Source organism: Triticum urartu, chromosome 7A, assembly GCF_056163025.1.
Source record: "Triticum urartu cultivar PI428250 chromosome 7A, HENAU_Tu73, whole genome shotgun sequence".
NCBI classification, from domain to species: domain Eukaryota; kingdom Viridiplantae; phylum Streptophyta; class Magnoliopsida; order Poales; family Poaceae; genus Triticum; species Triticum urartu.
The window spans coordinates 634,059,224-634,073,363 of NC_141879.1; the positions used below are offsets into that span (position 1 = coordinate 634,059,224).

The 14,140-nt window shown below is 44.8% G+C and overlaps 1 protein-coding gene and 1 pseudogene across 1 annotated transcript; both read right to left on the reverse strand.

The window, feature by feature from the left end:
* Positions 1–848: 848 nt before the first annotated feature.
* On the reverse strand, positions 849–3,126 carry LOC147960857 (uncharacterized; annotated as a pseudogene).
* Positions 3,127–10,779: 7,653 nt separating this feature from the next.
* Positions 10,780–12,416, reverse strand: LOC147960858 (uncharacterized). The gene is made up of 3 exons (XM_087535998.1): positions 11,913–12,416; positions 11,475–11,769; positions 10,780–10,820 (listed from the first exon to the last, which is right to left on the reverse strand). The coding sequence occupies exons 1-3, from the start codon at positions 12,414–12,416 to the stop codon at positions 10,780–10,782; spliced, it is 840 nt and encodes a 279-aa protein (XP_087392124.1).
* Between the last annotated feature and the right edge of the window lie 1,724 nt (positions 12,417–14,140).

Here is a 14,140-nt window from a genome sequence, read left to right on the forward strand (position 1 = left end):
TTATATATAAGAAGTGCAAGATACTGATGAAACTACCAAAGCCACCAGATCTTAGTACAGATTAGTTAAGTAGACACTACTATTTTGTAAGGATGAACTATATTATGGATTTTATTGGAACAAGAAAATATCCTATAATAGCATATTATACAAAGGCACATAAAACAATAAAGAGAAGTAAAAGTGGTAGCGATGAACTTATAATAATAATAATAATAATAATAATAATAATAATAATAATAATAGTAATAATAATAATAAATGGATAGCACATGACTCTTTTTATACGACTCATCAGCAGAAGCAGTGAGCCACGATGGAGTTTTCTTGGGCTCAGGCTTTCTGCACACTGCCATATAGACCAAGTCAAACATGGGTGGGCGGCCAAGAATGTTGGGTTATAGTTTTACAGATAAAGAGAGGAGAAATCACTTTGGCCTATGAGCACATCATAAGAGAAGGCAACATCACACACACATAAGTACTTGTAACTGAATTTAAGGAGGGCACAATATGTTGACATAGGTGTGCCTACCAAAAAGAAATGTCTAAATGAAAAAAATCAATTGTTTAGTAATATAATACTACAATGATGGTGCAAACTAAAGTCTAAATCATCAATGGCAAATCCACGGCACACAAAAATTCTTCTCCATAATCGATTTGCTCTCTTCGTCCAAATGCCCAAACTCATAACATAGCAGAATAGCCTGAATGGAATAAACCATATCTGAACCATCATATGCAATACATGAACCATGTATTGAACTTAATTGATGTTTTACTACCGAACATAGCAGATTAGTCTCTATGTGCATGTATTACTAATTTACAGCTGAGCAGCCACTCTAATGTAATGAACTTAAGAACTGTTTGTTCCTCTTAAGCAACCCTGCAGTTTTCATGAAAACTTTGGCTGTAGTGGTCCTAAAATCACAGATACATGTACCTCTACATCCACTTGGAGCTTCTTTGCAGCTTCCTCTCTATGTTGCCGGACCAATCTGTAGATAAAAAGAATAAGGTAAATAATTGTTGTTTTGTTTGCCAATAATCAAACAATTATGATATAGTAAGAAAAAAGTTAGTGGAGGTATAGGAAGGACAAGTAGTTCTACTACACACAGATGATTAGGGGTCAGAGGGAATTCAAGATGAACCAAGACAAACTTCAAAATTCAGTCCTACAGTTGAACATCAAATTCAAAGCAAACGGGGAAGAATCAATGGGTTAGGGGTAAGGATGCAAGTGTGTGTGTTTGCGTGTGTGTGGGTGGGGGGAGGGGGAGGGGGAGCCCACTAAGCCGCTGCGCTGTCCTGTGAAGAAAACCCGCAAAACGGCGTCGGGCCAACCACATCATGTCAAGCGGTCTCAAATAGTCCGACCGCTTTGTCGAGCAGACGTCGCACCGTCTCACGTATCCTGCGAAAGGGAGAAAACTCTCCTGAGAATTTCTGTCCTTCTCGACGCGATAGAGGTGCACGACTGTATTGTATAACAGGCTCATCCCACACAGCGTGCGCTCCTCAATTTGTGCCCCAGCGACAACATCAGGCATGCCATGGAGCTCATGATGACCCAGTTGTACAGTTAAACATCAAATTCAAAGCAAACAAATTCAAAGCAAACAGGGAAGAATCAATGGGTCAGGAGTAAGGATGCAAGTGTGTGTGTTTGCGTGTGTGTGGGTGGGGGAGGGGGGGACAGCCCACTAAGCCGCTGCGCCGTCCCGTGAAGAAAACCCGCAAAACGGCGCCGGGCCAACCACATCATGTCAAGCGGTCTCAAATAGTCCGACCGCTTTGTCCAGTAGACGTCGCACCGTCTCGCGTATCCTGTGAAAGGGAGAAAACTCTCCTGAGAATTCCTGTCCTTCTCGACGCGATAGAGGTGCACGACTGTATTGTATAACAGGCTCATCCCACACAGTGTGCGCTCCTCAATTTGTGCCCCAGCAACAACACCAGGCATGCCACGGAGCTGATGATGACCCAGTTGGTCCGGCTGTGCGCATCAGCTGAGGGCGGGTGGTTGTGGTGGCGCACCCGGTGGCAAAGAGTGTGATGCGGCAATGAGTGTGCAGCGTGTCCACGGCGGGCGGCGAGGCGGCGCTGCTGGAGTAGGTGCTGGAGATTGTTCATGTGCGTGCAATAGGGAACCTGATCGGGACCTGAATAATATGGCAAAGGATACACTCTCGCCGGTGTGTGTGGTGCAAGTCAGCTTGTACCAATGCCTACCTGCTCTGTATTTAGCCATCCGTCACAGTTGCATAGCGCATCTTGTGTAGGTTAGCTATACTCCGTAGGACGACGAACACCCGCGTTAGCCAGTGCGGGCTGGTCGCTGCTCGCTCCACTTGCATCCAGAGTCAGGGGTAGGGATTGAAGGGAGAAACAGTTGGGAGAAAGCCACCGCCGCTGGCACCATCAGGAGGACGCGCAATCTCCGGGTGCGCACCACCATCAGGAAAAACGGGCCTCTACTCAGACCGGAGAGGGCAGGACCGCCGCGTGCAACTACTGGGAGGATGAACGAATCAATGTGGCAGCCATCGGTGACCGGCTCGTGGGGCGAACAAAGGACGGCATATCTACGTTGTGTGGGCTGCTACCACTCGTTGGCGGCGGAGAAGATCTACAGGGGCGAGGGGAGCGGGCCATCAAGTGGGGGCGAATCGAGATCTGAAGGGAGGGGTACTCACTGACATGGCCAGTGTCGCAAGATCGCCAAGACGGGGGCTGCCGAGTTCGATTGGCCGGAGTCTCGGGCTTGGGCTTTGGCGATGCCTTGGCGCGCCTCGGACGGACCCAGCTCATTCGAGACCGGTGCCCGGATCCGTCTGGTTGGTGCTTGCGCACGACGACCCTGACAGGATGATGACCAGAAACCGCCGCCACCACCACCATTCGTCGTGCGTATGACTGCCTGCTGCTGCCGCCGCCGCCACCGCTCCGACCTTGCAGGGCATGAAAACCCTTACGGGCAGTGCCTGCGCGGACGAAAATAAACCAACGAGAGAGACGGTGGTGGGATATGACGCGAAAAAAAACCGACGAAAATAAATCGAACGAAAATAAACCGGACGAAAATAAACCTGGAAGCGAGACTACCAACTGCTTCATTAGAAGTAGAGATATGGCGGTGAAGCTGTGGTTCAACCGTGCACGATATTTGCCTTCGAGACAGACGTGGGTAGATGGGGAGAAAAGTGCTAAAATATTTACAGCATCATACAACGTGGCAGCGCCAGGTATAACCAACAACACATGGAAGGGAAAAAAGCTGCACCTGCCCACACTAATCCGCGATGGCCGAGACAATTCTGGACATGCAAATGCAACCAATAGGCAGGCGCTGCATACACAAACTGCCAAAAATGCTAGTCAGCAAGATCCATTTGATCTATGTAGTCAAATCGGATACATGCACTCAAGCACAAACTCACAATACAACAAAAAGAATGTCTCAATCCCATGTAAAATCATTGGGCACACCCAAGATCCTACCCAGCCAGATCCCTCACTAAATAAGGTGTCGCCTCCCCACTGGCCCGATTTTTACTGGTAGGAAAAAGTCAAGAAAACAAGGAAAAGGAAACCTGGCCAGGTTTAGTATATGTACTAGCTTATCACCGCGCGGCGGCACACCGCGCCCGTCGTTACTGTACGGTTATATGGATTATGTTTCTTCTTTGTAATAAGTGTTGTTATTTTAGGATGCCAGATGATCGCATGAAAACTATGGATGTAGGGAAAAAATGGGAGGATGACACATCTCTAGTAGGGATAATTTATTTTGCCGAACGTGGCGCGGGTCATTGCCAGATTAGATGGCCTGGTGTAGCCTCCCATTGGATTAGCTCCTATGATGAAGTAGTTAAGAGAAACAAATAGTCGGAATTATATATACATGGTATGTAGTTAATAATTTTTTCTTCTTTCATGCATTTTTTTTTGCATAAGCAAACTATTTTTATTTAACATGCGCCTAAAACAAAAACAAAAACAAACTAATGTGACCAAGTACATTCAGCCCATGAAAGGGAACGCCCGTCGCCAAGTTGGCGACATGTATGGATCATGCAAGGAGGGAAGAGTATGGATCATCGACCATAGCTTAGTCACGGGCGCGCATCACTGGTGTGACCACGTGCATAGTCTGTGCAGGAAGGACGTGCGTGGTCAAGGTGACCACGTATATGGATCATGCGATGAACGACCCATGCACGCAGCTACGCGGAATTAAAGTAATGGAAAAGGCTCCTTCACGTGTAAAGTAACATATTATTAGGCAGGATAAAATATCACAACATGACTAAGATAGTTTATCATGCAGATTTTATTCTCATCTAAATGAGTGTCAGTCACACCCTTTATCATATGGTCCTTCAAATTCAGTGGTGCTCATCATGAACTGCAGAGTGACCAGGATGCTTGTTCAAAATATCTTTTGAAATCAATTAAAATACTATAAATTAAAATGTGAGTAGGATCACTTAGCCATGCTTCATAATTGGAAAAACAGGCGCCATGAAAGTACATGCCACTCAACCAAAGAAAGATAATGGAAAGTTGCCCGAAATGAGCACTAAAGGTATGCCATACACCCCGGGGGATTGTAGTTCAATTGGTCAGAGCACCGCCCTGTCAAGGCGGAAGCTGCGGGTTCGAGCCCCGTCAGTCCCGAACTAGGGTTCAATGAATGAAGAAATTGATATTTCCTTTTTCCATGAAAAAAAGGGGCAGGGAGCAAGATCAAATACCCACAGGGCACCCTTACTTCACTTTTTTATTTTGCATCTCTCATTAAAGAGGGAGGGAAGGCATATAGGAATTCTTTTTCACTACTCGTTGTTGAGACAATTGAAAATTGTGTTTACTTGTTCTGGAATCCTTTATCTTTGATTTGTGAAATCCTTGGGTTTAGACATTACTTCGGGAATTCCTATTTTTTTCTTTCAAAAGAGTAGCAACATACTATAAATTAAATCAATTAACCATGCATTGCTGAAATAACCATTCCCCAAAGTCTTTCACTCTAATATTTTTCATTCTTCTCCGTTGTTGTATGCATCCATCACCAACTATCCAAAATAATGTATCACCACACACACAAAAGAACACCTAATGCTGATGCTACTGCTACCGCCTCCTACTTCTAACTAAGATCTACCTAGCGCTAACGATCAATTAAATATAGTGATCCATGGAAACCAGGGGAGACAGTGGATGCTTGGTCGCAGAGAAGAGAGCAATATGCATCTCAATACGTCCACTCGTGCGGGAGATTGACCTTGCAGGCCACGGCGAGTGGCCTGGAATGCGCAGCGGTGGTATTGACATAGTGCTCGCATTCCTGGCTTGCCTGCATCGCGTTGCTCCGTTGGACCAGTGCGTCTGTGAGACAAAAGGAATTCGAAATATGGCTATTCATAACCACAAAGAAAGGTATCATTGACATTGCTAGTGTGTAATGAGAAGGAATTAATTACCATAATCAAGAAGGAAGGCCCCGGGATAGCAAGGACTGAAGGACGGGCACCGAGGTCCTCGACATTGAGATTTAGAGCCTGCACGACGGAATCATGGAGGAGCCTGAGGTCAAGCAGAACCACGGATTTTAACTAAAATTACTTTCGAGGGCAGGCAAAAGAAATGGGGGCCGACAAGGGGACTGGTTTCTTCTTGGGCCAGCTCGGCGCACAGGGTAAACACGTCGGTGCCGGTGCACTCGCGCTGGGCTCCAGGAAGGGTGATGAACACGACGCGCTTCCCGGCCGCAGATGGAGCATGGTGCGACGACTTCTGCAGTGGCGGCCAGGCCGAGGGGTTCAGCCTGAGCGGTGGCCCGACATCGGTGGAGCCATGGCCCTGCACGCGCGTGATCCTCCTCCCACACTTCCTCGTTGCGGCAGCGTTCTCGGCATCGTCCACCTCGTGCTCCCTCGCTCACCGCGTGGGATCATGGTGTAGGCCACCGCCAGCATCACCGCCTGCGCAAAGAACATGGCAAGCAGCATCGCCCTTTCCAAGAGCACCATAGCGATCTAATCCCTCTTGTCCCTCACCCACGTGAAAGAGTGCGAGGCTGCGGCCACGACCGAGGAGCATGGCGTAAGCGGCAAGTGTGTGGTGGCCGCGACGGCCACATGACAACAGAGGCAGCGGCGGGCGATGTGGGTGTAAAGGGACGCCAGCCGGAGAGAGGCCAGAGGCGCAGCTTGTTGATGATGTTCATGGTGCCGCTAAGCTCGCGCCCATTCAGCCTGCCGACAGAATGGCGTCCCGCCGTCCCGTGTTGTTCAACCGTACTCATGATGGACGCCGCGAGCCGGCTCTCTCGTCGACCTCCTGCCCACCCAGATCATCGGCGCATCGCCATCGCATGCCACCGGAGCCCTACGCCCGACGTCATAGGGAGTTGTCACCTCTGTTGATCTGGCATTAAAGCTACGAAGTTTGCGAGCATGGAGAGAAGCGCGCCATGGTCGTGCCTCCGATGGGGTAGACGTAATCCACCAGCAGACACCAGACCTCCTTCATATGTCCACTGCCGCACATGTTGGCTGCCGTCAAGACCGGCGTCGGTGCCGATAGCCGTACAGACACGTCGTGCTGACATCGCACATCCTCGTCCACGTCGCCGTGCTTCTGCAGTCTGCATGCACTCTGGCCGTCGCATCCCACGTAACGCCAGCAACGGTACACACCAGCCAAGCTGCGTTACGACGCCAACAACCCTAGAAAGGAGGTGGCGATGGACGCGACGGCGCAAGATAGAAGAGAAATTGGTAGACAGAAGATGGGGGACAGTGCCCGAGGAGCGGGTGGGAGCCTAACGGCGAGGAGTGTCGGCCTACGGCCAGGCGTGGGCGACGGCGAGGAGATGTAGACGCTACTGGGATTGGAGTGAAGCATGCAGAGACACCAGGTGAGCTCGAGCGACGACCAACCACAACACCATTATGGCTGGAGGAAGAACCAACCATGCAATCAATGCAAACGAAGAGGAAGAAACAAAGCTTACAGAACAACTGAGATACAACAAGAAGAAGTCCTATTTATAACCCACGACAAGATGGGAAAAAGGAAACCAAAACAAACACGAAAGGTATAACAGTGGCGTGTCTAGATTAATCGATGAGCGGCAGCCGTTTAGAAACAGTGGGACGTCTAGATCAAACAATCATCTGAACCAAAATTGCTGAAGACACCCCAAGTGCACACGAGAAAATGCGAATCAGTTAACAAAATTTTCACGAAAGGCCTACAATCATCACATAAATGTACACCGCAACATCCCAATTTAATCCACGTGTCTGCACTTGATAGGCTCTCACGTCGCTATCAAACACGTGGTGAAACCTGAGAAGGTAAACTTCCCTAGATTTAGAGGCTTGGGTATTTCCTGGTTGTTGCAGTGATTTTGAGTATGCATTTGCAACTCTGACTTTTATTTGATGATGCATATGTGGGCATAAATTATCTATTTTTCTAAACACAACACACACGCATATACTCACGCTTACACTCAACTCTATAAACACATACACGCACATACTACGCGTATGATCCATCTACTCATCGATCACTGATATGTGCACATAAATGTAGACATGTCTCCCTTATTAAGGCCCCTCTTATTTTTTGTACTACTACCTCCCTCCCGATTTGTTAGGGCTCGTCATATTTTTATCAAACTTTGACCATTTATTTGAGTAACAAAATGTAAAATATATGCTGCAAAAAGTATATTATTGAATTTGTATTCAAAAAAGTTTCCAACAATATAATAATCTGAAAAAAATTTGTTTTGTATTTGGAAAAAATGGTTAACATATATAAATAAAGTTCCAGATGTGCACATAAAAGGTACGATCTATATGGAAATAATGCAGACATTTGTTTAAAAAATAAACATTAAAACGTATATTTAAAAAATGCTAATCATGTATTTTAAAAATACGAAACATGTATTAAAACTGTACGGTGTTTATGAAAAAAATGTCAACATTCGTTGAAGAGAAAAGGAATAAATCAACATATATTTGAAAAGGTGTTCAAAACATGTATTTGAGAAGAAAAAGTAGTACATCGTTACTTGAAAAATGTTCGACGTGTATGAGAAAAATGTTCCACGTACACACTAAAAATCATGTCGACCACCATGGACTACATCGCACAATACGCGCGCGCATCGTTTCCTAGCCCAACTCGGTCGACCACATCGCATGTATAGGTGATATTTTTAGGAATGTTTTGCTATCTTATTTGCATTCTTCTGAGTTCATATGAATTTGTTATGAATTTTTAAAGTTTCGATGAAACAACTGTGGCCAGCTGGAAGGGCATTCTCATGACCTAAAATACTTTTTAGGGGCAAATTTGAGCACATCAAAAAGTTAACGGTAATTCTGAGAGTGGACGCAAATTAGTGGCATAAATATAAATGTCCCATGAAATTTTGTTTTGAGCCAAACATTTGCATAACGTTACTTGCACTAACCGATCAAAGATAGTATGAATTTTTTACAACTATAAGGCACGGCGCAGGCCGTCTGATTGGACCGGACAAACGAGAACCATGCGGGAATGCTGTCGGGCCTTCAGTCGCAGAACGGACCAATTTCACCTTCGGGCTGCGGCCCAGATTGACTCTATATCTATGGTCGCAGAAAAATGGTTTTTGTTTTGGATGAATTTATCTGCTGGGCAGTAAGTTAATATGCCACCAATAGGTTTTGGGGCAAGTTATGAAAATGTTTTTCAGTGTATTTCTTCTATATTATGAAATTGTAAATTATTTATGTACTGTTGAAATGAGAAATATGGGCCAAATTTTTTTTGAAAATTACTTTAAAGATGAGATAATTTAATGTTTTTCCGTGGGTTATGATGGACCTAAGTATGGTACCAGTCATTTTATTTATCTTCAGTGCCTTTTAAGTTGTTTCTGTAATTTTTATATATTTATGCACTGAAAATAAATTTGGTTGTCTGATATTATGCTGAAATAATGTTTGAATTTCCTGAATACAATTGAACCAATTGGAAATTGTATTTAAAAAATTCATGTGGCATTAATGTTAAATGTCATTTCATGGCACATTTTTAATGAAGATCACCTTTTAGCATCATTTTAATGCCAAAATTCATCTTGTAAAATAATACATTATTCACCATTATTACTCACTCACTAAATTTTCCAAAAGTTATTATTTGGAAAAATTATTTTAGTGTGGTGTTTATGTTGATGCCATACTTGTGGAGTTGTGGTCTTTTTTAATGATGTGATCATTATCAACGAGCACATGCCACCTTAAGGAAATCTTGATTTCCGCGTGGTTTGGTTTTCCACACCGCACTATTCAGCACAACAATGTTTGGCCAACATGCCTAACGGGCAAAAATAATGTTTTATGATTGCGCATTTTATCTTATTTAATGCACTATAGAATAAGTATAATGTCCTAAAGTGGTGTTGACAAAATTATGGTTTATTCTCTAAACTAGCTCGCTCCAGAATAAGTATAATAGAGCATGACTCGCTCTATTACTCAAATAAACTAACTACAGTTGGTAATTTCTTTCTTGAGTGATTAGAGATAAGTTTATGAGGCGAATATTCTTTCCCTGGTTAAAATGTCATCGAAAAGAGAACTGACCTCGACACAAGAAGCTGGTCTATAAAAGTTACCGTCTCAAATGTAAGCAGTCCAACACTGAACAAACACTTAATGAAGAGACCCCATGAGAAAAACGGTGCGGCAAGGCGGGCAACTGCTTCTAGTAAGTACACTATCCTTCAAGGCAAATGTGCGAAATTTCAACCGAACTGTAGTCAATCTTTTGAACATGGAACACAAACGACGAAATCCACATGGCTTTTACAACCCCTGCGACCTTTCTGTGTTCCATCCAAACTCAAACATGTAAGAGAAAAACAAGAAGCAATCAAAAGATGCGCAATTTCTTACCAAAAGTTGTTATACAACTATTGCAGCAGATAAAAAATCTCTTAATTTTATTAAACAAAAGTCAGCTGATGTACAAAGCATGCAAACAATGTAATATGCAGAAACTAGTATTCTTGTAGTGTTATATGGGATCAAACCTGAATTTTGTTCACATTTTATTCAGAGGATTTGCGACATGTGCTAAACCAAATATACTCCAGGCGCGCAGCAAAATGCAGCAAGTCGCCTGCATTTTCATTTTCTTAGCAAACATAGGTGCATTAGCATCGCCATATTCAGAATTATACTGTAGGTGCCAATGAAAATGACTGAAACTTATAGGCAGAGTGTCCGGGCGCGGTGCATCAGCATCGCCACGTTCAGAATTCAACCTTTGGTAAAACACAAATTCATTTCTTGCTGATGGACTGAAACTTTCAGCGGAGTAACGAAACTCAAGTGCTCAACTCACTGCAAGAACCACCACATTTGTGTCCCTGTCAACACCAGATTCTTCATCTAAGAGAAATGCAGGTAGCAACGGTTAAATAGTGCCCATTGTCAACACACTACAGACTAATGTCGCCATACCACTGATCAAACAGTTTCTGAATATTAGAACCGTGATGCCAACGCAAATAGGTTTCTCTTATACTGCCTGAAGAACAAACCAAAGTTTAGCTAGCAGAAACACATTAAATGTTGGGTTTTCCTGAACCCATATCTCAACGGAAGGAACTGGGTTCTAATGTCATCGTATCCGAGGCGGCGACGCTTTTGAAGGCGACTTCTAGCTAGGGGCCCTGTCTCTGGCATCTCTCTACTCTGCATCGACATCCGCATACCGCAGCGCCGCGTGGGCTGAATTAGCAGAAAAATAGTTAAGCAGTTAAGCATGAGGTTTCAAAGGTACTGCGACAAGTTTAAATAAGAAGATCAAAAGGAAAGCTGAAGTACGAAACCTCAAAACAATGTAATGTGTTGTGGAACAGAACCTGAATTTTGCCCGGGCGTTACGGTTACAGTAGGCTAAAAACAGAAATGATCTTCTCTATGAAGCTGAACTAGGCAGACCGAACTGATTTGGGTTTTCAACTTCAGAAAGTTTTCCACTAGCGGCCTATGGTATTAAATTGGAGAACTGAATCATCTGAATCAAAGCACAATAGTTGCCATATCAAGGTTCAGTGTGGCATCAGACAACCTTTAGTTGACTTATGAAATGATTTTCACCCCAACAAACAACTGGCTTCAGACAACCTTCAGACAAGCATAATGTGGTGCCTGTTGAGCACCTACTGACTTGATTCAGCAACTTTTACTGATGTCTAGTACAATCCTACAGCAGTAGATTCCTAACTGAAACAGCAGCAAAGGTTTTTCAGACTGTTTTCCAAGCACGGGCAGATGAGCGCTCAACTTAAATGAAACCCCCAAAAAAACATCCGGACAAGATCAAGACTAGTGCAAATAAGAGTTTCTTGCCAAAGGAGAAGAGCGGGAAGGGACTCTCACTGGGCGTCTCGGTGATGGCGATGGCGACGTGGAGGCTCTGGCGGCTGTTGGGCAGGTCGACGACGAGCGGGAAAAGCCGGGCCTCACATGTGGGGAGGCACATGACGATGTCGTCGGCGCCCAAGTTTGCAAGGAGGCCCACGCCCAGGCCTAGCTGCCCGGCCAGCTCCTCCCTTAGGTGGAACACGGATCTCCCCCTGAACATGATCGTGCCGCTGGCGAGGAGGTCCCCGTGGTAGCTCCTCCACGCGTACGTGATCACCTGCGACGGCACCATGGCGGCGGGGAAGGGAAGCTGCAATACGAATTTGAGATCAGGAAGCCAAAGAAGACGCAAATTCGGCAAGAACAGAGCCAAGAATTTGCGATCTCTGCGGCTGAAATTAAGTCAGGGAGAATCAATCAAGAAGCGGGCATGGTGATGGCGGGCTCACTCACCCCGGTCGGAGGTGGAAGGGGAGGCATGGCCTCCCTGGCGGGGACGTGCTCCATGGCCCAGTGCATCATCGTGCTGACTCGGTGGATGTCGCTGATGTAGTCGACGCTGGCGCCGTCGTTCCAGGGGAGGTACCTCCCGTTGGCGCGGAGGAAGCGGCCGTTGAAGTGCTGGAGCAGGACCTCGTCCCCGGAGTCCGACAGGACGGCCAGCCAAACGAGCGCGGTCTCATCCGTGTGGTTGTAGTTCCGCTGCTCGATGCGGAGCCCGCGGTGGCCGAGCGGCGCCGGCGCGGTCGTGGAGGCGAGGTAGCGGCCGTAGGCGGCGCTGTGGAGGTGCAGGTAATGCGCGTCGTCATCCTCGACCAGATGGACCGCCCAGGCCACGTTCATCGAATCCCGGCGGTGGTGGAGGGAGACGCCGTGGCCGTCCTCGTCGGCGTGCAGGTACGCGCCGCGCACGGGGTTGCGCAGCCGCACGTGGTGGCTGTGATGGAACTGATCCATCGGTCGCAGGCCGGTGCCGCTGGGGAGCAGAGGCGCGCGGTGGAGAGGGAAACCGAGCAGGGAAGGCGAGGTGGGGATGGTGACGGTGGGTTCTTGGTTTCTTGGCGCTCCGGCGAGTCGGCGACGGGGAGGATGAGAAGCGAAAGTTGTTGGTTGGTTGAGACGGTTACGTTCGGGCGCCAAGGCGGTTCAAGAAGCCGTCAACAGGTGGGTTTGCGGGCTTTTGGGCATAGGAATTCCATCCAGCGGCCCGCATGCCAAGATCAACTTCCAACAAGAGTGTCGCCCATCATGAATCGATGGCCACGCGGCTCTGTCTCGAACACCCCTAATAAAACAAAAAAGGCTCTGTCTCAAACAGAAAAAACCCTGTGTTTTTTCTACAGATGAAATTTTTTTAGATTCTTTTTGAAAAAATCATGGAGTTGAAAAAGATCACGAATTTTAAGAAAAAAAGTTCATGAAATTTAGAAAGTTCACCAATTTCGCCTCCAGGCTACGGCCTGGTTTGACTCTATATCTATGGTAGTAGAAAATGGTTTTCCTTTTGGGTGAATTTATTTGTTGGGCCAGTTAAGTTAATATATAACACTGATAGGTTTTGGGCTGAGTTATGAAAATGTTTTTTAGTGTATTTTATGTTATATTATGAAAATGTAAATTATTTATGCACTATTCAAATGAGAAATATGAGCCCAAATTTATGTTGAAAGTTACTTTAATGATGAGAGAATTTTGTAATGTTTTTCCGTGGGTTATAATGGGCCTAATTATGGTATCAGTCATTTTATTTATCTTTAGTGCTTTCTAAATTGTTTCAGTTTTTTCTGTGTTTATGCATTGAAAATAAATCTAGTTGTCTGATAGTATTATGCTAAAATCATGTTTGTATTTTTGAGTACGGTCGAACCAATTGGAAAATGTATTAAAAATTCAAGTGGCATTAATGTTAAATGTCATTTCATGGCAATTTTTTTAATGATGATCACCTTTTAGCATCATTTTAATGTCAAAATTCATCTTGTAAAATGATATATATTCACCATTATTACTCACTCTCTAAATTTTCCAAAAAAATATTATTTGGAAAATTTAGTTTAGTGTGGTGTTTATGTTGATGCCATCATTGTGGTATTTTTTTAATGATGTGATCATTATCAACGAGCACATGTCACCTTAAGGAAATGTTGATTTTCGTTTGGTTTGGTTTTCCACACCGCAGGGATGGCAATGGGTACCCATTACCTGGGTACCCTGCGGGTAAAAACCCTATTAGGGTAAGGGTATGGGACATAAATTTACCCATGGGTACTTAAATGGGAAAATATGATACACATTGGGTAGAGAGGGTACGGGTATGGGATCATATAACCAATGCCCGTGTACCCATGTACCCATTTAAAATGTTGACAAGTGTTTTTTTTAATATCCTAACATATTAACTTTCCCCCCTAAACGTGCTAGGTAAAAACCTCTAATGTGCAGTCAAATTATCTCTATATTTTCATGATTTTGTGAACTTAAATTGTATGACCATGTGTTGTTATTTATGATTATGTGTTGTTTAACATTTTTATGTGGTTCTTTATAGGCAAGTATTTTTTTGTTTATGAGAATGTGTTGTTGTACATTGTTGTTTAAAATGTATTGCTATTAATAATTTATGATTATATGTTGATTTCTACAACTATTTTCTGTTAAATTTGATGTGTTGTAAATGTGGG